At 39.2% G+C, this 26,446-nt stretch overlaps 1 protein-coding gene across 16 annotated transcripts in view; it reads left to right on the plus strand.

Moving 5' to 3' along the window:
• Hdac4 (histone deacetylase 4) overlaps window positions 1–26,446 on the plus strand; it is a 63,540-nt gene that overhangs the window by 22,689 nt on the left and 14,405 nt on the right. For 6 of the 16 annotated variants that reach the window (XM_076778024.1, XM_076778023.1, XM_076778027.1 and 3 more), the window contains 3 exons: window positions 17,998–18,057; window positions 18,802–18,962; window positions 21,858–21,962. In XM_076778024.1, the coding sequence (XP_076634139.1) occupies window positions 17,998–18,057; window positions 18,802–18,962; window positions 21,858–21,962 (326 nt within the window). Of the gene's footprint in view, window positions 1–3,537; window positions 4,055–4,622; window positions 4,642–12,179; window positions 12,510–17,997; window positions 18,058–18,801; window positions 18,963–21,857; window positions 21,963–26,446 lie in introns of those variants that run through there. The other 10 variants (XM_076778030.1, XM_076778031.1, XM_076778025.1 and 7 more) reach the window with 8 other exon arrangements.

Here is a 26,446-nt window from a genome sequence, read left to right on the forward strand (position 1 = left end):
ACTCGTGCCTGCTTCTCTTCTGCTTTAGCCTTTTACCAATCGTGAAGAACGACAAGCGCGTCGAAATGATCGCTGAACATTTTATTTTAATTTTTTATTCACCTTGTATTTAACTGATTCATTCGTCGAGTAAAAATAACGAAGTAAATTGTACGTAGAAGAGGCGCACCGTGTCAGACAGGGTCAAAGAACCAAAGACAATAAACAAGGCTTTCATATTATACCACATATTAATATTTACAGGGTGTTCGGCCACCCCTGGGAAAAATTTGAATGGGAGATTCTAGAGGCTAAAATAAGACGAAAATCAAGAATACCAATTTATTGATGGAGGCTTCGTTAAAAAGTTATTAACAATTAAATTCAAAAATTTTGAAATCTGTCTAAAAAAATTATTTTTAGCTAGGGGGATCTATAACAATAATTTTTGGTCAAGAGACATACCCCCGTAATCCTAATCACTTTCGAGAAAAAAATTCAAGTAGGTGTGAAATTTTTCGACAAAATTAAAAAATTTCAAATCGTTCTAAAAAAATTATTTTTGATTGCAGGAACCAATTATAATAATTTTTGGTTGATAGAGATACCCTCGAAATCCTAACCACTTTCGAGAAAAAAATTCAGTATTGGCGGAACTTTAAACGTTAATAACTTCTTAACGAAGCCACCATCAACAAATTGGTATTCTTGATTTTCGTCTTATTTTGGCCTCTAGAATCGCCCATTAAAATTGTTCTCAGGGGTGGCCGAACACCCTGTATATTAATATTATTTTCACGATGACAGAAATATGGAATTTCGTTTAGACCAATATCAATGTCCTTGAAATCTCAAAAAAATATGACCTTGAGAAAAATTAGCACCTCAAAATATGTGACTCTAACAATTCTCTCTAACATTATTTATGTAAATAACGGTTGTTTAATCCACTCCACGAATTCGTATCTTCGGTCCTATTAACTTTTCCAAAATTCAATTTTTATTCTGTATGTTCCTCTGTGAATACGTTTCTACGAAAAGGAATATAATGAATCGACACCAAAATACATCCATTCGCGCAACAACATTTCCACTTGAAATTGTGAATTTAAGAATTCGGTCTATTTTACAATCTAGCCCAAATTAGACGTTCGATAATTTCGAGCAGACGATACGGCGGTTTTTATTCCTCCCGACGAGGAACGAATACCGTTCCAGTTCGAGTCTACCCAAGTGCTATTTCGAAGGGGTGAAAGGGCCGTAGCTAGGTAAGCCGCTAAAAATAACGCCGGTACATCATATCGAGCGGTCGTCTATAAATAGTCGAAAGTGACGAGAGACCCTGGATGGATTAGAGTCACGAGTGGCGCTACCCAACGCGCGCCATCTTTTACAAAAATCTTTGCACCGACGCGACGCACCGATAGCTCGTTCCCCCGTATCTCGCCCTTCCCCCGAGCCTAGCACCCAATCTTTCTTGACCAGCCGACAAAAGCCAACTCGAATCCCGCGAGCCACACTATGAAAACTTAGAACCAAAATACAGACATATAAAATGAGAATGTGACACGTACGAACAGCTTAGACGGAATATTGAGTCAACATGTTTTTTTTTCGCGCCGTGTTTGCCTTCTTGACCACCGAAAGTCGTAGTAATGGCGTCGCGTCGTCTAGCCGCGTTTTCTTTATCGAAAATCGTCACGCAAACGGCTGACGTTTGTTTATCGTAAACATTGACATTTAAGTGTCCCTTTTTTAACAGTCACAACTAAATTTGTTTAATCGTTGATTATTAAAAATCTTAATAAACCGTCTATTGTTTCAAACGAGCAGATATTGGTATAACAATATCGCAATAAACACGTTTAATAATAATAATAATAATAAATGTTCCGAGAAATGGGTCACAAGTGACCCACCCAACGTCCGTCGCCGGGAGGGTTAACCTATACTCGTCCGTAGGAGGAGCTGGCGCGACGTTCCCGCGTAACTCGGACAGTTTGGCTATTGTTCGGTCGATCGATACGCCGGGGCTTCGGGGTGTAGCGAGGAATAGAGGGACATGGGGGTCGAGGAGGGGTGACCTTGCCTCCTATTTTTGGAAGGTGGCTTTCTCGTGACCCGCGAGGTCGGAGGCTTTCCGTCGATGGGAAGGGAATGGAAGAAACTCGGACGAGGAAGTGGGGTACCTAGTGCTGGTGAGAAGAGTATCGATCGAATCGAAACGGTCGTTTGGAAAAGTTTGGCTGCCTTCGTCGCGATTCGCGTGGAACAAGCCAGTCAGAAACCACCTGCTCGAAGACGTTTCGGTTGTCGAGAGAAAGAGGGGGGGGCCTCCCCCAATTCACCCCGAATTTAGAATGTACAATATTCCCGAAATGATCGTGCGTTACGTAATTATAACTATTTATGGTAATTATTTAAAAAAGGGAGGGGGTCTCGCCGATTTCGATGATTTTTGAATATGTTCTAGAAATCAACATTTTGGACAACTTTTTCCTATACATATACCCGCCGCTCGGCCTTAGTTTTCGAGATTTTTCTTCAAAAAGATTGCTGCTACTACAGTGAATTCTGTCTATACATATGCACGGCATAATAACCAACGACTTTGAGACAAGAAACTTTATAAAATTTTGTTTTTTTATATTGATTCTCAATTAATCCCTTAGGTTAATTTCAAAAATTTTTCATCCACCTTAAAAATTTCAGAACAAGCTTGAAAGACGGGCCCCGTACATTGTGTGTACTGCAGTCTCTTCAAACACCGCCATCTTCTGTACGTTCGCACACTTTAGTTTCCTGTCTCTAACCCCGGGCCCTTATCTCGTAATATGATTCTTCTCGGAGTTTTGCACTGGTGTGTGTGTGCTCTGACGACCAATTAAACAAAACCTACCGTACGCGGAGTCCGACCGACGGGACAAAAAGCTATGTCTACGACGTACGTCCAGATATATGTCCAATGTCAAGCGTTCGACAGCAAAATAACAGTTATATGTAGAATCAATATATTCGAGATAGTTATATACATTTTTTCGGTTTTCATAACTGTTTTTATCCGTAAAATCAGCGAATTTAGAATGTATTTGCAACACTCTCGTCAGAGAGAGCTTCTGCAAGGATCGGTTGTTCAAAACGAGTCTCGTTTGCCGTTGGCGTTTCGGCGAATCATAGGGCGAACATCAACAAGACCAGTGCGTCGGGGTGCTTGCATTACAATCTACGGTCCCGGATCATTGTTCCCCTAACGTCACGATAAAAAAAACGAAACAGAATCCGAGCGGAATCGTCACGATGGAAACAGGTAACGCGTAACGTCTGAGGAGTTCGAGTTGATCTCTGGAGCGAAACGGTGAACGAAACGGACGGGGAAGGAAGATGGAGGACAAAGCTGAGAGCGGTATTGGTGGAGAAGACGACAACGGGAGAGCAGCAAGTAGGGAGAGTGGCATATAAACTGGTGGGCGGCGTGGTTGGGAAGGATGGGGGGGGGGGGGATTGGTAGGGGCAGTGTGAGGAGTAGCTTTACGATTACGTTGGTGGCCGAGAGCGATAGAGAGGGCGAGAGAGAGAAATAGCGTGGACGCAACAATACCGGGTCTCTATAAATAGCCGAGATTCGCGAGCCTCGCGAGGCAAGGCGCTGTCATCGCGAGACGACGGGAGAATGTGAGAGAATCGCGAAAGAAGCGATAGCGCGCGACGCGCGCAGTTCCTTCTCAATTCCGTGGTGTGCGCGCGCGCGACGAGAATACGCGACCTATTCGCGACTGGATCATCGAATCGTCGTCGCATCGGCTCTCCCGTTCGACGCTGGTGTTTCGTTCGTGTTCGCAGCAATTCGTATCGTGCTGGTGGTGTTTTTCTTTTTTTTTTTTTTCGTTTTCGTTATCGATCCGTGGTAATCCACGGCAACGTTGGTTGATGCTACGCATGATATATTAGGTGGTGCACGGTGATAAAGAATAAGTGGTGGGTGGCTTGCTGGCGGTACACCGTAGGATGGTTGGAGAAGTGTGTGCAGCTGTGGCCGCGGACGTCGCGAACGAATGACACTTCGGTCGAAAGAAAGGTGCATTTCCATTAAAGCATGGTTGCGCGTGAACGCGCGCGGCCTGTCTCCCCTCCCCCTCCGTGATACGAAACCATCTGTTCGTCCGCGTTCGCGTATTTTTCCTTCCCTTTCCCCGTGTTCTTTCCTCGAATTTGCTTACGCGATCGTCGACAGTTCTTCCCGCTGGTGTTTGGTCGCGAGAGATTCCGCGTTCTTCCCGTTGCGTCGATCGTGAAAACGAGACTCGATAGGGCCCGAAGTAAAAGGTAAACACGCCGCGTGACGGGGTTCGAGAACGCTTAGTGCGTCGAACAGGCGTCCAGGCTGGCCGCCATCGTTTTCCCATTTACGCGAAACTCCTCTTACTCTCGATCTTTGCCTCGTCGTTTTTGCACGCGCTCGATGCCGCTCTTTCGCAACGGCAGAGGCGCTCTATTATCGTCTCGTCTCGCCGAGGGAAACAGCCTCGTCGCGAGAACTCGCCGTGTTTGTCAATCTGAAAGCGATTTCCGATATACCGGACACCTGTTGTTCCTGTCCGTCGCGTTCCAACGTTGCTGCCACTGTTCCGAGCTGCAGCTACGCGTTAACGGAGAAATAGTCTGGTAATTTCAGATCGAAAAATGGATTTCTTTTTATTTAACCGTTCGTGCAACCATTCAGTTATGCGTTTTCTTAGCTATAGTCACTTAACGTTATCACGTTACTTTTTTAACCTCTCACACTACGATTTACGTTGGTGGTTATAATTACGAAACAATTACGTCGATGATTCGACGAGACAGATTTTTGTACCATAGTTGAACGTAAGTTTAATCCAAGTCTAATTCAACCTTCAAAATTATTCCACGGAAGATCGTTCGACTTCTGTTCGCGAAGTTAGAATAGCCCAAACATTGACAACGTTTCAGCCAAGTGTCCTAATACTTGTGACCGGTAGTGTACCGTACCACGTGCCCGAGTCGTGGTTCTTACGTTTGGCTCGCGAAACATACCACGAGTTATACACGATATTATAGTGCAAGGGATTAATGCATAATGTCTTCCATAAGATTTCGTGATCCGACATTTTTGACGAGTGTACACGGTACAACCACTAAACACTTACAAGCAATGTTTACTGGTTGATAATACTTTTCTGAAGAATTTATATGAGCAAAATTTGCACACGTTAAACGGAAGTATTCGTTATAACAAATTTATAAGAATAGTACGTGATAGTCACACAACTTAAAGAAACAGTCGAAAGCTGTTCGTGGCATAAAAAATGTAAATTTAACAAAATGTAGACATACAATATGTGTACTGTGCCAATGAATATCGTATACATTAGCATTTCATACTCGAAACTGAGTAAACGCTGCATATTTGGTTACAGTATTAAATAAATTTTAACACAGTATTGCAAACTGTGATATTTAGTATTTCTTAAATGTATATAAATAGGGATATAATTTTTTTGATGTAAAGTTGACAGCGTTGTTAACAACATTGCCACATTGTTATGTGAAGGTATAATATCGATCGAAAAAACTGTTACAATATTTATTTAGTGTGATATTTGTGTCGCGAATCCGTAGATTGTATATTTATAGATATGTCCAAAGATGACCCAGAGATTTTGAAAACGCTCTTACGCTTTGTCGATGAATAGATAGAATCAATTTACTTTTGTCTATTTATTTGTTTCTTTCGAACTACCAATATTACTGTTCGAATATTATTATCCGAATGAAAGAGTAGTATTATATTTAACGGAAAGAACTATTTAAATAATACGAATTCCACTGAAGTGTTTAAATGTAATACATATTCTATTTTGTTATCAACTAAATCGGGTCACGTATACAGATTCACTGTTACTGCGAATGAAATCGACTACTTTTAGAAAATGGTCAATAATTCGTATATACAGGGTGTCGCATTTTAATTCTTCCACGCCATCATCTCCGAATTTAGTCGTTATATATAAAAAATGTTTTAGATCAAACTTATTTTGTATGCAAGAGGATATATTTTGTTTAGCATAAATTTATTCTAGGTGAAGTCTCCCAAATTTCCATATCCCCCCTCATCTACGATTCTAAAATAATTATTCATTTTCTGTTAGAATATTTTTAACGTAAATATACAGGGTGTCTGGCCACCCGTGGGAAAAATTTTAATGGGGGATTCTAGAGGCCAAAATAAGACGAAAATCAAGAATACCAATTTCTTGATGGAGGGGTCGTTAAAAAGTTATTAACGATTCAAGTTCCATTCGTACTGAATTTTTTTCTCGAAAATGCGCAAGATTTCGGGGGTATGTCTAATCACCAAAAATGATTGTAATTGACCCCCACAGCTAACAATATTTTTTTCAGAACGATTTGAAATATTTTAATTTCGTCGAAATATTTCACACCTTCTCGAATTTTTTTCTAGAAAGTGGGTAGGATTTCGGGGGTATGTCTATTCACCAAAAATGATTGTAATTGACCCCCACAGCTAATAATATTTTTTTCAGAACGATTTGAAATATTTTAATTTCGTCGAAATATTTCACACCTTCTCGAATTTTTTTCTAGAAAGTGGGTAGGATTTCGGGGGTATGTCTATTCACCAAAAATGATTGTAATTGACCCCCACAGCTAATAATATTTTTTTCAGAACGATTTGAAATATTTTAATTTCGTCAAAAAATTTCACACCTTCTCGAATTTTTTTCTCGAAAGTGGGTAGGATTTCGGAGGTATGTATATTCACCAAAAATGATTGTAATTGACCCCCACAGCTAATAATATTTTTTTCAGAACGATTTGAAATATTTTAATTTCGTCAAAAAATTTCACACCTTCTCGAATTTTTTTCTCGAAAGTGGGTAGGATTTCGGGGGTATGTCTATTCACCAAAAATGATTGTAATTGACCCCCACAGCTAATAATATTTTTTTCAGAACGATTTGAAATATTTTAATTTCGTCAAAAAATTTCACACCTTCCCGAATTTTTTTCTAGAAAGTGGGTAGGATTTCGAGGGTATGTCTATTCACCAAAAATACTTGCAATTGACCCCCACAACCGAAAATAATTTTTCCAGAACGATTTGAAATTTTTTAATTTAATTGTTAATAACTTTTTAACGAAGCCTCAGTCGAGAAATTGGTATTCTTGATTTTCGTCTTATTTTGGCCTCTAGAATCCCCCATTAAAATTGTTCCCAGGGTTATTATATTTTTTTTTTAAAGTTGATCTTAGGTCTAACACATTTTATTTAACAGAAATCGTTTCTCTTAATTGAAAACACGATAAAAGAAAAATATTTTGTGCAAAATTTCAGATAAACCGTTAATCTGACAGACAAAAATAAAAAAGATTGTTAATCTTCGTTTTATCTATCGAATGAGTCACCGTTTAGCTAAGATTTCAGATATTTAGTTTCGTGGTGTTGTTTCTTTTTCTTGAATCAGTCAAAACCTGGAAATATTCAACATTTTTTTTTTTTGCACGGTTCAATTTATCTTTCTAATGGTTACAATAGTACAGAGTTAGAAGTAGTGTGTTCCTATCTTGAAAAATATGACCTTGAGAAAAATTCTTTCATTTATCATCTACTTTTTACAAATAAATAATGTTTTTCCTTGACAATTTTTTTATATCTCAATATCGAATGGACAAAATTACAATTTGTGAGATAGAGATTTCCAGTAATCCGCGGGACAATATTTGTAGCGAGCAAAGAACTAAATTGTAATAGGTTAGGAAACAATTTAAAAACCGGTGGAACAAAAATTGTAGCATCCTGGTGGATATTACTGTAAATCGACGCCATTTGATCGCCAGTCGTTTCGAGGGATTCGGAATTTTTCAAATTGTTCAGCAATAAATAAATCCTCGTCGCGTGGGTTTCCCTTTCGACCGCGCAGCGATCGAATCGACTGACCGCGATTCGCGAATCCGGCACAACAGAGAACAGAAGAGAAAAACGAAACGTCGCTGACGTCACTGGAATCATTCGCGCCACTTAGACGAAGTCACGGGATCAATTTAGAACGCGGACGGTCAAGTACCGGCTGCGATCGGCCGTTTTGTCGTTCAACCTGTCGCTCGATTTTTGTCAGAGACACGCGAGAGCCCGTTTTCACGAAACAAATCGACGATCGAATCGTCTGTTGTCATCGACCGGGAACCGGCGCGAGAAACGATGTATTTTAACCTTTATTTCGACGATATTGTATCCCCGAATAGGATTCAAACAATAAAAATAATAAACACGGTCGAATTATGTGAATTGACCTGTATAAAAATTGTATTAGTATTTCACTTATCAAAGAATGGTAGTCGATAATGATCGAATGGACGTGAATTCTAGCCCACCGTGTATAATGTCAGAAAATTTATCAGACTTCCATAAAATATATAATACCACATCCTATTTCGAACAAGTAATCTCGTTTTAATATCATTAATTTGTAATTCGAATATTCCGCGTATCACCCAGACACTTTATGAGAAATTTGATTTTTCGCCGTCTCGTTTACAGAAGTATCCGTCTCGTGATCCAATTAATCGTAATGCTTCCTCTGCCAATAGTTGCACAAGATGCCCCAGCTAGACAGAGTTATACCATTGTTCTTCTTCGCATTTCATATTTTCATTATAACTATTCAATAAAACGCTTACAGTCTTGTTTATAAGTAATTTGTACGCACGTAATTTTATTTCATATTTTGAAATTGTTTTTACGTAAAGAATCACTTTATTCCCAGTTGCGTTTCTGAGCCACCTTGTACGAGGCACTTGAATTTCTGAAAATCAAAAAAATTAAAAATTTTCAAGTTGTAAATTGTGCGAGGAGAAATTATAAATAATATTGTATAATTGGGTGCAAAAGCGCGATACAGCTGTTATTAATCTGATCTTGATTATAAACAAAACTTTGTACAGAATTTTCTTACGAATATTGCCGGTGTGTTGTCCGCCTAAAAATGAAACGAAAATATTTTTGGATATTTCTCGTTCGGAAATACTTTTAGCATTTCGAAGATCATAAACTGTTACTTTACGAATCGGAACACAACTGAAATAAAATTACTACTAATGTGTGCAATTTGCGGCCGTGCCGAACCGTTTCAAAACAGTAAACATAGCTTATATCGACAGATAACATAAGCACCATTTATCTATTCTTGTCTCCCGTCGTGTCAAGAGTAAGACCGTTATTGTATTTTATTTTCGTATTTCATTATTTTATTACAACTTTTTAATAAGCATTTATGGAACTTTGTTTACAACGCATTTTTATCTTATTTTTAACCAGAGAGCACGCTGGGAAATTTTCCACGGAGACCCGTGGGACATCCCAAATAATTCTATTGCTACGTTCTGGATAATTTTTCGCGTTATTACAATTTCTTTTACTAAATTAGTTTTCGAGCTGTTAACGATCGAAATAAAAATTTAATGGTAGATTTTAGAGGCCAAAATAAGACGAAAATCACGAATATCAATTTTTTGACTGAGCCCTCGTTAAAACGTTATTAACAATTAAATTAAAAAATTTCAAATCGTTCTGGAAAAATTATTTTCGGTTGTGGGGGTCAATTACAATTATTTTTGGTGAATAGACATACCCTCAAATTCCTACCCACTTTCGAGAAAAAAAATCGAGAAGATGTGAAATTTTTCGACGGAAAAAAGAAAATTTCAAATCGTTTAAAAAAAATTATTTTCGGTTGCGGGGGTCAATTACAATCAATTTTGGTCATTACACATACCCTCGAAATCCTATGCACTTTCGAGAAAAAAAATCCTTACCGAAAATCTAATTTGTTGCTTAAATTTTTCGACGAAATTAAAATATTTCAAATCGTTCTGAAAAAAATATTGTTAGCTGTGGGGGTCAATTACAATCATTTTTGGTGATTAGACATACCCCCAAAATCCTACCCACTTTCTAGAAAAAAATTCGAGAAGTTGTGAAATTTTTCGACGAAATTAAAATATTTCAAATGATACTAAAAAAATTATTTTCGGTTGCGGGGGTCAATTGCAATCATTTTTGGTGAATAGACATACCTCCAAAATCCTACCCACTTTCTAGAAAAAAATTCGAGAAGGTGTGAAATTTTTCGACGAAATTAAAATATTTCAAATCGTTCTGAAAAAAATATTGTTAGCTGTAGGGGTCAATTACAATCATTTTCGGTGAATAGATATACCCCCGAAATCCTACCCACTTTCTAGAAAAAAATTCGAGAAGGTGTGAAATTTTTCGATGAAATTAAAATATTTCAAATCGTTCTGAAAAAAATATTGTTAGCTGTGGGGGTCAATTACAATCATTTTTGGTGATTAGACATACCCTCGAAATCCTACCCACTTTCTAGAAAAAAATTCGAGAAGGTGTGATATTTTTCGACGAAATTAAAATATTTAAAATCGTTTTGAAAAAAATATTGTTAGCTGTGGGGGTCAATTACAATCATTTTTGGTGAATAGATATACCCCCAAAATCCTACCCACTTTCTAGAAAAAAATTCGAGGTGTGAAATTTTTCGACGAAATTAAAATATTTCAAATCGTTCTGAAAAAATATTGTTAGCTGTGGGGGTCAATTACAATCATTTTTGGTGAATAGACATACCCCCGAAATCCTACCCACTTTCTTCACAAAAATTCGAGAAGATGTGAAATTTTTCGACGAAATTAAAATATTTCAAATCGTTCTGAAAAAAATATTGTTAGCTGTGGGGGTCAATTACAATCATTTTTGGTGAATAGATATACCCCCGAAATCCTACCCACTTTCTAGAAAAAAATTCGAGAAGGTGTGAAATTTTTCGACGAAATTAAAATATTTCAAATGATACTAAAAAAATTATTTTCGGTTGCGGGGGTCAATTGCAATCATTTTTGGTGAATAGACATACCCCCAAAATCCTACCCACTTTCTAGAAAAAAATTCGAGAAGGTGTGAAATTTTTCGACGAAATTAAAATATTTAAAATCGTTTTGAAAAAAATATTGTTATCTGTGGGGGTCAATTACAATCATTTTTGGTGAATAGACATACCCTCGAAATCCTACCCACTTTCGAGAAAAAAATTCGGTAAGGGTGAAACTTTAATTCTTAAGAACTTTTTAACGAAGCCTCAATCAACAAACTGGTATTCTTGATTTTCGTCTTATTTTGGCCTCTAGAATCCTTCATTAAAATTTTTCCCAGCAGTGGCCGAACACCCTGTATAATTCTATCGCTACGTTCTAGATAATTTTTCGTGTTATTACAATTTCTTTTACTAAATTAGTTTTCAAGCTGTTAACTATCGAAATAAAAAACTCGTAATCGGAATAATACGAGTGAAATTTAGTGGCTTCATTTTTTGTTAACAATATTCTATTGAAAGTTGAAATATTATGTTTCGACCCATCAGACGATAATATATGTTTTAAAGTTTAATTTATGATTCCTTTCATCTTATAGAATTTTTACCGGTATTATATCGAAATACGTCACTTCGATGACGTCATAGGGATATTTGAAACATTCGGTTTCTTTAAAGGTAATAAAATGCCTATCTGAAATTACTGGTATTTTATCGATATTTGTGATGCTGATACGATATCTGGTCAAGTTGCGTAGAAAATTGGGCCTCGACTCGTTATCGAAATAAATAATTGAATCGAATTAGTCACTGTACGCCGCGTTCCTTCGATATATATCGCGTCCATTGCGCGGTCGTTGGTCTTCCTCCCTCGTGGTCGCGGTCGTATCGAGGAAATCGAGTCGTACTCCCACGCGCGCAGACTGACGCGATCGCGTTGACTCGTGTCTCGAGCTTCTCGAGACCGTAACAACCCGTTCGTACCATACGGTTTTTTTTACCGTTTCGTTCATTTCGTCGAATCTTTTCCATTTACACCTCCGTGTAAATTTAACGATTTATCCTATACAACTGGTCCTTGTTTCACAAAACTAATTACCATTAAAATAGAGATGAATCAATCTAAAATTACCATGTATTGAGTTAGTCTCAAAATCGCGCTGATTATCGGTATAAAAAAAAAAAAAAAAAGACGGTTTCGGATGACGGGGGGAACACGAACATCGAATCTCCTTTGTCGATCCACTTTCCTTCTATCGTCCGTTTCGTTGTTTCTAGCGGAGAAGGTCGTGAAAGGTGAAAGAGAAACGGGACAAACGAGAAGGCGTCAAGGAGTCGGTCGATGATATTCGCAGTGCGTGCACGTTAACTCAGCGAGACGCCGCGCCGCGAGCATCGAGAGACTCGGCTATCGCGACGGTTCTCCCTACAGCCAATCGGGAAGGCGAGATATCGCCGTGGAACGAGCGCACTCGCAGCCGAGAGAGTCGAACGTGGTGTCTCTGGCGTAGCATCGTGCATCGTGGTCGAAGTGTTGTTGCAGTGCCGCGTACGGTATTCCTGAATATGCTACCGTCACGCGCAATATGTATCGCACGAATCAACTAGGTACGTATATCTCTCTCGTGAGCTCTCTCTTTCTCTCTCTCTCTCTTTCTCTCTCTCTCTTTCTCTCTCATTCTATCTCTCTCTCTCTCTCTCTCCTTCTCTCTCTCTGACAACCAGGGGAAGAAAATCGCCGCGTGCCGCGACGAGAAAAAGAGACAAACGGCAGAGTTTCGAAACAGGAGCGTTCGAAGACCGAGCGCGTGTACGCTCACCGCGTTTAGCAGACGCGTATATAAATGTCATCCTATATATAGCGAGCGTTCGTCTAATGTTAGCTAGTCGGCCACCGGCCGGGGACACGAGTAAAAAGTTCCTGCAACTCTCTTCACCGAAACTCCCGCCTCACGTCGCGTTCGCCGCGATTATCCTATCGTTTCTATCGACGCGTAGACAAAACGCGACCGTCTCGTCGATCGTTGTGATTCTTTCTGCGAATCGGGGTCAGCTCTCTTCCGTTACGCTTTGACCGTGTCTCCCTCGGTCTCCATTTTCTCTGAGATTTACGCTGGACTCCCGAGCATCGATTACGCATCGCTTTGGACGTACAGCGTACAGTAGGGTGGACTTTATTTGATAAAATAACAAATTTCTGCAAAAGGGAAAGTCGATCGAACGGATGGCGATTGTTGCTTTTAAGGCTTCTAATGAGAGAATTAACCTGTACGCATAATATGAATAATAGGTCCAACGACCAGCTGTGCACGTGTCTCGATCGTGTGCCACGCGCGTAGCGATGAGATCGATACGAATATCTATCGATAACACTTGAAAGATTCAATAGAAAAGTAGTCGATAGGAAGTATCGAAAGATATCGAAATTTTACAGGATATTTTTCCGAACATAAAATTTGGAGAGGATCAAAAGGAGGGGGAATGGATGCCAAATATAAAATTTTAGATTAAAATTAAATACTTTCTAAATATATAAAATTTTATATTTGGTGTCCATTCCTCCTCCCCTCTAATCGCACTAAATTTTACGTCGATCGGACGCGGGTGCCATTTAGAAGAACAGCCGGAATCATTTGATTTTTCCTAATGAAATTTTGTTGTTCTATCCTGTACTGTTTAAACGCTGTCTTGGCCCAGTATCGTGTGACACCCTGTAGAACCGATATAGAACAGTTACACAACCGTTAAAGAATAGATATGTTTACTTTTCCCGGTTCTCTGTAACAATTCTTCGTAACTGTTTTCAGAATCGGAATCGATATTATATCTGTTTCCAATCTCTGGTATTAATACTTTCACGAAGTGTCTAGTATACATCGACACTTTCGTAGAAATATGAAATAATCATCGATTCTGTTTTATATCTACACGCCTGATACTATTCGATACCAGCTTATAATTCGTGACACTCGTTTCTAAACTTTAAAAAAGAATGGTTTACGGCCAAGATAGATGGTTTGAATCTATAAAAAGATCAAAGTATTAATAGAAATAAATAAACATTTGGCAACACAATGCTTGTCCAGAAATAAATTCATATTCGATAGCCAATTAAGTATTTATAATCCGAATCTAAAACAAATATACAGGGTGTTCGGCCACCCGTGGGAAAAATTTTAATGGGGGATTCTAGAGGCCAAAATAAGACGAAAATCAAGAATACCAATTTCTCGACTGAGGCTTCGTTAAAAAGTTATTAACAATTAAATTCAACAATTTCAAATCGTTCTGGAAAAATTATTTTCGGATGCGGGGGTCAATTACAATCATTTTCGGTCATTACATATACCTTCGAAATCCTATCCACTTTCGAGAAAAAAAATCGGTTAAGAGCTGAAATTTCTCGGCGAAAAAAAAATTTTTCAAATCGTTCTAAAAAAATTATTTTCAGTTAGAGGGATCAATTACAATAATTTTTGGTGAATAGACATATCCTCGAAATCCTACGCATTTTCGAGAAAAAAATTCGAGTAGGTGGACAAATTTTTCGACAAAATTAAAAAATTTCAAATCGTTCTGAAAAAATGATTGTCGGTTGCAGGGACCAATTACGATCATTTTTGGTGAATACACATACCTCCGAAATCCTATCCAGTTTCGAGAAAAAAATTCGAGTAGGTGGACAAATTTTTCGACAAAATTCAAAAATTTCAAATCGTTCTGGAAAAATTATTTTCGGTTTCGAGGGTTAATTACAATCATTTTTGGTGAATAGACATACCCCCGAAATCTTGCGCATTTTCTAGAAAAAAATTCAGTAAGGGCGGAACTTCGAACATTAATAACTTTTTAACGAAGCCTCGATCAACAAATTGATATTCTTGATTTTCGTCTTATTTTGGCCTCTAGAATCTACCATTAAAATTTTTCCCAGAGGTAGCCGAACACCCTGTATATCTATGTTGTTCACTATTACTGTATACTACTTATTAATAACGGTTATTTTTAAAATCATTTCAAATTAAAATAGCCTTTAAAGGAGAATAGATTCAAATTTAAAAGTCATTCTGAATCACATGTTCATACTGAACTTGTATCATTCCCATCACTACCCACGCGTGTTGTAGTTACGCGTCGCCCTCACTGACGGCGCTGCACGCAGGCCGGAAACCACGCGACACAGGTTATAAACCGAAAAATTTGCGTTACCAGTTATCATGGGAATCCACGAGCAAAAGACCCGTGCGAGTTGTATACCATCGACACATACTTCGTCCAACGACTCTCGTTCTCGACCAACGGTTCGCTTGACCTACACACCGACATTCGTTCGCTAATAATAACAACGCGCTACGGCGAGTGGCGATTCGCACGGGATTCTCACCAGCTCGTCGCACTCCAGACTCGCTTTCGATTCGAAGACACCAACCAGAAGAAATCGCATCTGTGGCGTTACATTTTTTCTGACAACTCTAGAGCAACGTTCCTTAACCTTTTATAGGGCATGTAACGTCTCAAATATAATGTACACAAATAGGTGCATCGAATAAGAAAAAGGTATAAACCAGGTTGTTGCGTTGTCACATTTTTGTTTCATCTCCAACTGTCGCGGTGGAAATTTCAGAAGGGTTGAGAATCACAGGGGTAGGTGAAGCAAGGAGCCGGCACTGTCGCGATATTAAAGTTTATCGTAATTGATAACTAGGCGGGGTTTAAACGCATACATCCGGACAACGCTTTTTGTGGCAATTACTTTAATCAACGTGGACCTTAATTGTCTTCTTCGCTGGAAGCTGGCGACGTCGTAGTGTGCAGCCTTTCTCTCCTCCTCGCCCCTCTCCCCTGTCGTTGTATCCCACAAACCTCTATTCGGAAAGCAGAAGCGGCAAACGACGCGATTATCCGTTTAGTCGGATGAAAAATACAGACCCTCGTTTCACGTGCTCTCGTGTACACGTGAACACGTGCGTTAACGCGTTAAACGCCGAGCTAATTTTGTTCTACTTTTCATTCAGGCGACGCGTTAATACGGAAAATGCGTTCGTGTATAAATAAAAGGCGACGAGCAAAAAGCCATAGTTTTATTCAATGTGTTTTAATAAAAAATAAAGTATTATTTTTTTAATTTGAATAACATACGGACTTGCTGGAACGAAATTTAAAAAATGCTTCGGATCGTAAAGGATTAAGGTTAAATTTAAACATTAATCGAACGTAAAATTCGTGACCAGCGACCCCAGTAATAGTGCAAGCCATTTTTCCAAACATCGTCGCTGTACTTTTAGTGATTTTAATGGCTGGCCAGGTTTTTCACGTTTTATAGGTCCCCCATGCAGACGAACGACTTTTTACCGCACAATTGTACATACGTCTTCGTTGTTTTCGATTGGGGAAACAAGGAAAGACGTACGATCGCTGGTCAAAAAGTCGCTTGTCCGCGCGAAAGATTACACCGCTGTCTGTCGAGATCCCGATCACGAGCTTTTTCACGGCAAACTGTGCGGTAATAGGAGCACGGTGGAAAGAGGAGAGGAGCAAAGCACGCGCGTCGAAGAGCGGCCCTCCTCCGATTAACCTTGGACTTGACTCGGTGGAATGCGCAGCGTGCAGTGACCTCTGCTCGCCTCGCTAACTCGACGCTCATCGACTCGCTCGCTCGCTCGCTCGCCACCTATCGTTCCGTTCTTGTCCAGTTTCAGCCCCTTTCCATTCGACTCCGCTCGATTCGATCCCATTGGATCTTTTTCTCGGTTGCAACCGCAGATATTTGTAAATTACCGTAGCACGTCGATGGCGACGTCCAAGTTGCGTCGGTTCTGTTCGAACACTTTCTGGCGAATATCGAACAGGCAATATTCGTTATTTACGAAGACATTGTTTAATTTTTGTATGCCCCGAAATATTTAATTTATTTGCGTCGTTGCAACGGCTTGGTAGACTCGTACAGCAAGCTTCTCGAATTTGAATCAACACGACGAAAATAATATTTATCATTTTAGACAAAAATCTAGATAAGTATGTAGATATTTATCCGAAGTTAAACACGCCAACTCTGACTCGAAGCTGCACGTACCGCCACTTGTCATCTACGGCACGAATTTATATAAATTGGCCTTCACGGCCTTCACGGATTTCTAACAGTCTAGACGTCGATTGATTGTAATTTCTTTCTGAACATCAATGTTTCTCAAACTGTGACCTACGGACCACAAAACAAAGAAACTTAACCTAACCTAACCTTGCTACGGATGCATAACAGGGTGTTCGGCCACCCCGGGGAAAAATTTTAATGAGGATTCTGGAGGCCAAAATAAGACAAAAATCAAGAATACCAATTTGTTGATGAAGGCTTCGTTAAAAAGTTATTAACAATTAAATTCAACAATTTCAAATCGTTCTGGAAAAATTATTTTCGGATGCGGGGATCAATTATAATCATTTTTGGTGAATACACATACCTCCGAAATCCCATCCACTCTCGAGAAAAAAAATCGGGAAGGTTCTGAAATTTTTCGACGAAATCAAAATATTTGGAATCGTTTTAGAAAAATTATTTTCGGCTGCGGTGGTCAATTACAATCATTTTTGGTGAATACACATACCCCCGAAATCCTACCCACTTCCTAGAAAAAAATTCGAGAAGGTGTGAAATTTTTTCGACGAAATTAAAATATTTGAAATCGTTTTGAAAAAAATATTGTTAGCTGTGGGGGTCAATTGCAATCATTTTTGGTGAACAGACGTACCCCCGAAATCCTGCGCATTTTCGAGGAAAAAATTCAGCACGGGCGGAACATTAATAACTTTGTAACAAAGCCTCCATTAACAAATTGGTATTCTTGATTTTCGTCTTATTTTGGCCTCTAGAATCCCCCATTATAATTTTTCCCATGGGTGTCCAAACACCCTGTATATTTACCTGGAATTCGGTGTAATAGTAGCAGTCGGTTTTTACGAATATCTTGGAAACGTGTATAAAAAAAAGTTACGTAGAACAATGTCGTTGTCGGGCCCCCGTCTGTATATTAGGAGAAATAATGTAGAAGTTTCGCGAAAGAAGTCGAGATTGCTAAACCGATCGTTCATTTTGTTTCAGAAGACGTGGGCTACAGAAGCGTTGAGATCGCGTCCGCGTTTACGCATCTGCCGCAAAAAGGTAAGGAAAGAAAACGAAACGACTGGATTCGTTCTTGCGACGCTCGATCGAAAAACTTGGTATTGCGTGGCGATCGTAGGAGAACCCTTTGCTCGCGAACATCTTCTTCGAACGACCACCCGCGGCGCCACCTCTCCTCACCCTCCTCATCAATCAGCATTCCTGCCTTCTTAACACGTGAACCACGGTGGTCACTGGTGACCGGCACGTCGAGCTTACGAGATTTCGTTAATCCCGTTTTTTCCATCGATTAATTAAACTTGTATCCTAATATCAATTTTGCCTATCCCGAAATTAATATCTGGTTGAAATGTTTCACCAAACTCTGTCGGAGATTTAACCTATCGTTACGTTCTGCGCGGTAGCGTTCGGAAACCGCGATAAAACGAAGTCGCGCGGGATTCGATCGATCGTTTCTACGAAACTTCGCCGATTCCGAGATTAGTCGTAACGCATACAAAGGACAGATAAGCGACTCGACACGCGTCCGACGGTTCTAAAAATAGCTACGCTATCGAGTCCTCGACCGATCGACGATAAGGACCATGAACGATACAGTTTTCGCGGCCGCGTATTTCGATCGATGCGTTTCAGAGAGGGTGACGCACGAAAACAGCGTCATTCGATATTCTCACGGCTGGTATCGATCGAGAGAGCGTTTCGCGAACGGATTCGGTCGTGCGAGCGGAAATACACGGAATTCGTCGTCGTTGTTTTGAAACACGAGCGATCCCATCTGCGCAGAAATGGCCAGGGACACACCAGGCTCACCCATGTCTAGGCCGAGGGATTTGGTCGGCGGAGTTGGCGGTACTGCGGCCACCTTGACATCCAGCGCGTATCACGCCGCCTCTGGCGACCCAACCGCCCTTCACGGCCACGCGCTGCAGCAAAAGATACTCGAGGTAATGTATTCGTAACATTTCTTTTACGAACGTACTTCATGTTTTCTTTTTCTTCTCGTCCAGGGATGGGCAAAATGCATTTCGAACAGTATTCGATCGATGAATATCGTATCGACCTATACAGGGGAAAAATTTTACTGGGGAATTCCAGAGGCCAAAATAAGACGAAAATCAGGAATACCAATTTGTTGATGGAGACTTCGTTAAAAAGTTATTGACGTTTAAAGTTCTGCCCGTGCTGAATTTTTTTCTCGAAAATGCGCAAGATTTCGGGGGTATGTCTATTCACCAAAAATTATTGTAATTGACCCCCGCAACCGAAAACAATTTTTCCAGGACGAATTGAAACTTTTTTTCCATCGAAAAATTTAGGCATCAAATTAGATTTTCGGTAAGGAATTTTTTTCTCGAAAATGCGTAGGATTTTGGGGGTACGTGTAATGACCATAAATGATTGTAATTGACCCCCGCAACCGAAAATAATTTTTCCAGAATGATTTGAAATTTTTTTTTTCCGTCGAAAAATTTCACACCTCGAATTTTTTTCTAGAAAGTGGGTAGGATTTCGAAGGTATGTGTAATGACCAAAAATGATTGTAATTGACCCTCGCAACCGAAAATAATTTTTCCAGAACAATTTGAAATTGTTGAATTTAATTCTTAATAACTTTTTAACAGAGCCTCCATCAACAAATTGGTATTCTTGATTTTCGTCTTATTTTGGCCTATAGAATCCCCCATTAAAATTTTTCCCTGGGTTGGCCGAACACCCTGTATATTCTGTTTGTTGTCCAATGCTTGAAAGTAATGTTTATCAAAGTTCGGAGCGTGACCACCAAAGGGGAGGTGTCTTGAGATTCAAGGAGCATGCTCTTTGTTGTTTCTTTAGCAAGGGTGTATGGGTTGTCAGGGCTGTCATAACGCATGTGCCCATTCCTGTTCTTTTTTTTTTATTTTATTTCCGTCGAAACTGTATGCGTTGGGTTGTTAGTCAGTTTCGACGAAAGAAGAAATTCCTTTGAACGGGACGCGGTCGAGCGATTCCACGTAATCGGAAATTAGAGGTGAAAGGCTCGTTGAAAACGAAACGACCGTTCTCTCACCTAAACGAAGCGTTATGCCTAATTTCCACTTGAGAATTTTACTTTCGTGAGTTGGTATCGAGAATAAAAGTGCTTTCGCGCAGGTAAGAGCTTCCATGCTGCAACCTGCCAACGATGGACAGAATTTTATTCGAATAACAAATGACAAATAAAAAGTTTATTTTTTTTCTATTTAATTAAGTTTTTATTTGTGAACTATGCACGAGGAAGGAAAAAGATTCTTATAAAAAATACAAGAACAAATTCAACGGCTATAATATACAGCTATAATTACCTTCGTATTAAAATATTCTTAGTTTATATGGCGGGAATAGATTGTTGTTGTGATCGTTGAATTTGTCTTTTTCCATTTTTATAAGAGTATGAAAAAAATATCTGATTCCGTTAAAAGAAAATATCGATCACCTTAAAATCGTTATAAAAAGTGACCGTGACAGAAATTTTCTTATTATTTTGTTCGTCTGAACGGTTTACCATGCATTAAACAGTTTTTTATATACCCATAAATATTGGAGATACTTTAATATGAATACTGTTAGCGTCGTAACAGGTGCCCCTTAAAATATTGCAGTTTTATTCTGTGAAATTTTTAGTACGACCACGAGTAATAAATGTCGAACGTACATTACAATGTGGTCCTGGATGAGAACCTCTGGTTTAGGTGATATTTAAAGATAGAGTTTTGATGGAGGTTTATCTTGGGTAATACAAGCATCGTTGACAGATAAGAGTCCGTGGCGTAGTGGACTACGATAAGGCCGCGTGAAGTGGTGTTATGTTTATTGTATTTTGTAATTGTTTATTGCAATTCGGCAAACATTAAATGCGCTCTGTGTAAATATTAAACCTATCTGCAAACCTTAGCGATAAGCGTGGCAAGTAGAATTAAATATTATTATCGAAGATACATATAAATTTCAAGTTCTTTAGCGCCGTTAGGATAAACAAATACAGTCACTTTCGATTGGAACAATGAGATATTTTTTCTGTAAATTGTGCGACTCGTCGCTGGCGGTAATACTTATCGTTCAATTATTTTATCTATCATAGAATGTGCAAGTAAAATATATTTTTGTGAACGGCCAAAGAACGACGAACGATTTCTTTTTATTCTCGTTTTCCAATTTCGACCAGGCAGCGTTTAACTGAATTCCATTCGGCGACATTCTCTTGAGCACTTCGAGGTACACCTATCGTCTTCGTCTGATGTGCGTTTCGCGAAAGAGTGATTCGCTCTCCGACTATGGGGATATATGTATATGATCTATAAATAGCGTCGATGCCGTACGCGTCACCCTCTTTCACGTTCAGTTCGCGCTCGATGGCTTCAACGCTGATCGCGTGTTATTTTTAAGCGAACGCGTGCGAAACCGTTGATTCCCACTATCCACAGATGGGCTAAATTCTTATTTAGATAAAATTTCCGAGTAATTAACAACTCTTGGTGTGTTATTCGTTCGAGTCAAATTCTAACCTATTAATCACACGATGAAACGAGGCTTATTGAGATGACTGTGCGAATAAATATTCAGAATAACTCCCTAATAGGGTTTTTATTTGCCATCCATTGTTTGAATAAACTTCTGTGTACGTTTCTGTCGCTGGCAAATTTTCGCGCGCAATGGCAGAAGTGAAGTTTTCTTGACCCCGGAATCGCTCTATTGCGGAAACGGTTACCCAACGATGCGCGCGACCACGCGTACGAGTCGTGCTTGAATCCGTGCACCGCGAGACTCGCTTCAATCATTTCCTTCGAACGTTAACCTCGAGACATCACTGGATGTGTTTCCAGTTGCAACAGCATCATCAACTTCAACAGCAGATTTTACGGCAACAGTATCAGGCGCAGGAACGACAGCTGGCCGAACTGCACGAGCAACAGATGCATCAGCTGAAGGTAAGCTGCGTGTCGACGACCATTCGCGCAACTGAGCAACTCCCCCACCCCCATATTCAAGCGTTAACCAAACTGTTAACCAGTTAGCTGTGGCGCCCCCTTTTGAGAGCGCGCATCTATACAGGGTGTTCCGCCACCCCTGGGAAAAATTTTAATGGCGGATTTTGGAGGCCAAAACAAGACGAAAATCAAGAATACTAATTTGTTGATGGAGGCTTCGTTAAAAAGTTATTAACGTTGAAAGTTCCGTCGGTACTGAATTTTTTTCTCGGAAATGCGAAGGATTTGGAGGGTATGTGTAATGACCAAAAATGACTGTAATTGACCCCCGCAGCCGACAATAATTTTTCCAGAACGATTTGAAACTTTTTTTTTTCGTCGAAAAATTTAGGCACCAAATTAGATTTTCGGTAAGGAATTTTTTTCTCGAAAGTGCGTAGGATTTCGAGGGTATGTGTAATGACCAAAAATGACTGTAATTGACCCCCGCAGCCGACAATAATTTTTCCATAACGATTTGAAACTTTTTTTTTTCGTCGAAAAATTTAGGCGCCAAATTAGATTTTCGGTAAGGAATTTTTTTCTCGAAAATGCGTAGGATTTGGAAGGTATGTGTAATGACCAAAAATGACTGTAATTGACCCCCGCAGCCGACAATAATTTTTCCATAACGATTTGAAACTTTTTTTTTTCGTCGAAAAATTTAGGCGCCAAATTAGATTTTCGGTAAGGAATTTTTTTCTCGAAAGTGCGTAGGATTTCGAGGGTATGTGTAATGACCAAAAATGACTGTAATTGACCCCCGCAGCCGACAATAATTTTTCCATAACGATTTGAAACTTGTTTTTTTTCGTCGAAAAATTTAGGCGCCAAATTAGATTTTCGGTAAGGAATTTTTTTCTCGAAAGTGCGTAGGATTTGGAGGGTATGTGTAATGACCAAAAATTACTGTAATTGACCCCCGCAGCCGAAAATAATTTTTCCATAACGATTTGAAAGTTTTTTTTTTCGTCGAAAAATTTAGGCGCCAAATTAGATTTTCGGTAAGGAATTTTTTTCTCGAAAGTGCGTAGGATTTCGAGGGTATGTGTAATGACCAAAAATGATTGTAATTGACCCCCGCAGCCGACAATAATTTTTCCATAACGATTTGAAACTTTTTTTTTCGTCGAAAAATTTAGGCGCCAAATTAGATTTTCGGTAAGGAATTTTTTTCTCGAAAGTGCGTAGGATTTCGAGGGTATGTGCAATGACCAAAAATTACTGTAATTGACCCCCGCAGCCGAAAATAATTTTTCCATAACGATTTGAAACTTTTTTTTTTCGTCGAAAAATTTAGGCGCCAAATTAGATTTTCGGTAAGGAATTTTTTTCTCGAAAGTGCGTAGGATTTGGAGGGTATGTGTAATGACCAAAAATGACTGTAATTGACCCCCGCAGCCGACAATAATTTTTCCATAACGATTTGAAACTTTTTTTTTTCGTCGAAGAATTTAGGCGCCAAATTAGATTTTCGGTAAGGAATTTTTTTCTCGAAAGTGCGTAGGATTTGGAGGGTATGTGTAATGACCAAAAATGACTGTAATTGACCCCCGCAGCCGACAATAATTTTTCCATAACGATTTGAAACTTTTTTTTTTCGTCGAAAAATTTAGGCGCCAAATTAGATTTTCGGTAAGGAATTTTTTTCTCGAAAGTGTGTAGGATTTCGAGGGTATCTCTATTGACCAAAAATGCTTGTAATTGACCCCCGCAATCGAAAATAATTTTTCCAGAACGATTTGAAATTTTTGAATTTAATTGTTAATAACTTTTTAACGAAGCCTTCATCAACAAATTGGTATTCTTGATTTTCGTCTTATTTTGGCCTCCAGAATCACTCATTAAAATTTTTCCCAGAGGTGGCCGAACACTCTGTATGTGTCGCGAAAATCGAACGATGACGAGTATACTCGTCAGTTACAGCTAACTGGTTAAGGAGGGTGGATCAGGAATGTCTCACACAGGTTTCGATAACAGTGAAGGGATAGAAGGTCTGCGTGTTTATTTATAGGAATCTTGTGTACAATGTTGGTCAACAATAACCATACATTTTGGATATAAGTGAAATCAATATACGAAGAATTCTGGTCACGTGGTATGAATCAATAATCAGAGTAGGGGACTGGGTTCAGCTGTTAATCGATTCTACAGTCAGTTACTGCAATTTCAATTACGAAGTATATTTTGATTACAATTGGAATAAAAATAACTTTATTTTTATTTTTCGATTTCAATTTCGACGAGGTTGCAAAAATAAGTACTACGACAAATTGTTGATCAATTAGTATCGAATTGTCTAAAAATGAAATGTCGATCCTGACATCGGTATATCATACTGACCCCGGGGGGAGGGTATTGTGTTTAGAAAGCATTTCGAAGCACATTAGTATTTGCAGACATTACGATTCATTTTATAAGATGCACTTATCTAAGTCGAGTCATTTCACATTTTTCGTCAACCGTGAGTACAGAAATACGTCATTTTTCGTCGGGTCGGGAGGGTTTGTGCGGTCCCTGACTTAGAAACGAAGTCCTTCGCGGTTCTTTATGCCCGGAAGATTGTACATTGCTGTTGCAAAAAGAACACCCTGGAACACGGAACGACCGCGACGCTCGTCTTCCAACCGTCCCGAGCGAGAGTCCAACGGAATATTCCTTTCACTCGTTAACGCGATCGGCGCACGACCCGCGCGAATGAGAACGACACGGCCGTTGGAAAGAATAGACGGTTCTTGTTACGATGTGGTGAGGGGGGCGCGGAGAGCGGGAAGGGGGTCCGTTCTGCAACGTTCCCCCTCCCCCTCCCGCGCATCGTCGCGCATGGCCAATCTTATTAATTACTTTCTCGACCGACGAATGCAACAGAAGGGAAATACTGCTGTTGATCAAAATTTGAACGACCCCCGTCCAGACTTGGGCGTTTTGGGAAACTTTCGAAATGCATTATTTAAAAATTAATTTTCCGAGTTACTTAATAAATTCGACGATAAATTACTTACTTTAGCAGCGCGATTTATCCGATGGTTAGGTTGTCTTATTAACAAGGTCGTAAATTACGTTCACTTTCCGAGAGCGTGGGCGGTTAAACATAAAATTTGAATAACGACCGAACCAAGTGCTTTTCCTGTACCGATCGGTCTGGAGTTTATTATTACATCTTGTGATTTCTACGTTTAGAAAACATATACTATTCTTAGATTGCATTCTAGAAGTGAATTATTCTGGTGTACTTGGAATTGGAAATAAAGTGTTTCGTATATTTTCGGTAGGAATACGAAAGAAAATACCTACATAAATTCTCAATAGTTTTTCACACGTACATACAGGGTGTTCTAGAAGTCAAAATAAGACGAAGATAATTCTCACCACAGACGAGGTATACGAATAGACCCTACATCCAATGAATTTTTTCGACCCATTTTTCTGGGGCTCCAGAGCTCTATTAATACGCATTGTTTGAATTTTCGAATCATTAAAATTCTTCAATCCATTCAGAAGTTATGATTTTTTAAACATACATATGAAATTTCGGGGAAACATTTTTAGCCATACGATATATTTTCGGTAAAGAATTTTTTTCTCGAAAGTGCGTAGGATTTCGAGGGTATGTCTCTTCACCAAAAATTATTGTAATTGACCCCCGCAACTGAAAATAATTTTTCTAAAATGATTTGAAATTTTTTTTTCCCGCCAAAAAATTTCAGCACCTAACCGATTTTTTTTCTCGAAAGTGGGTAGGATTTCGGAGGTATGTGTAATGACCAAAAATGATTGTAATTGACCCCCGCAATTGAAAATAATTTTTCCAGAACGATTTGAAATTGTTGAATTTAATTGTTAATAACTTTTTAACGAAACCTCCATCAACAAATTGGTATTCTTCATTTTCGTCTTATTTTGGCCTCTAGAATCTCGCATTAAAATTTTTCCCAGGGGTGGCCGAACACCCTGTATAATTCGTTATTCGTGAATTTATTCGTTATTCGAAATAACTTCTCGCGTATCCGTGTATTGAAGAATAGAACGCGTGAAATGGCGACTCTAATATTAATATTAACCAGTTTGACTACTGGTCGGTGCAGTTTGTATACAGTACGAACCCCAATGACTTACTTATCCGTGTTATTTTTGTTCTTAGTGTACGGCTCAAAATTTTTTTTATCATGGATGACGCGGTTCAGAAGGTCCATCAAGGTGATAACATTACATCTTTTGTGCGGCTTTTTCTGTGTAAGTTATCAAGGTAACCTTCAATTTGTACATGTACAACCCTGTAGTTCTTTTTTGCCTATCATTTAGCAGCCATTGTGATGAAATCGACAGGGTATAACGACATGACCTTCAAAAATGACCTTGAGCACGGAGAATTCATGTTGGGCGAAACGTAACGTTCCGAACGGATACCAGCCGAGTTTCCGCAGCGTAAATGTAATTGCACTTAC

Source organism: Colletes latitarsis, chromosome 11, assembly GCF_051014445.1.
Source record: "Colletes latitarsis isolate SP2378_abdomen chromosome 11, iyColLati1, whole genome shotgun sequence".
NCBI classification, from domain to species: Eukaryota; Metazoa; Arthropoda; class Insecta; order Hymenoptera; family Colletidae; genus Colletes; species Colletes latitarsis.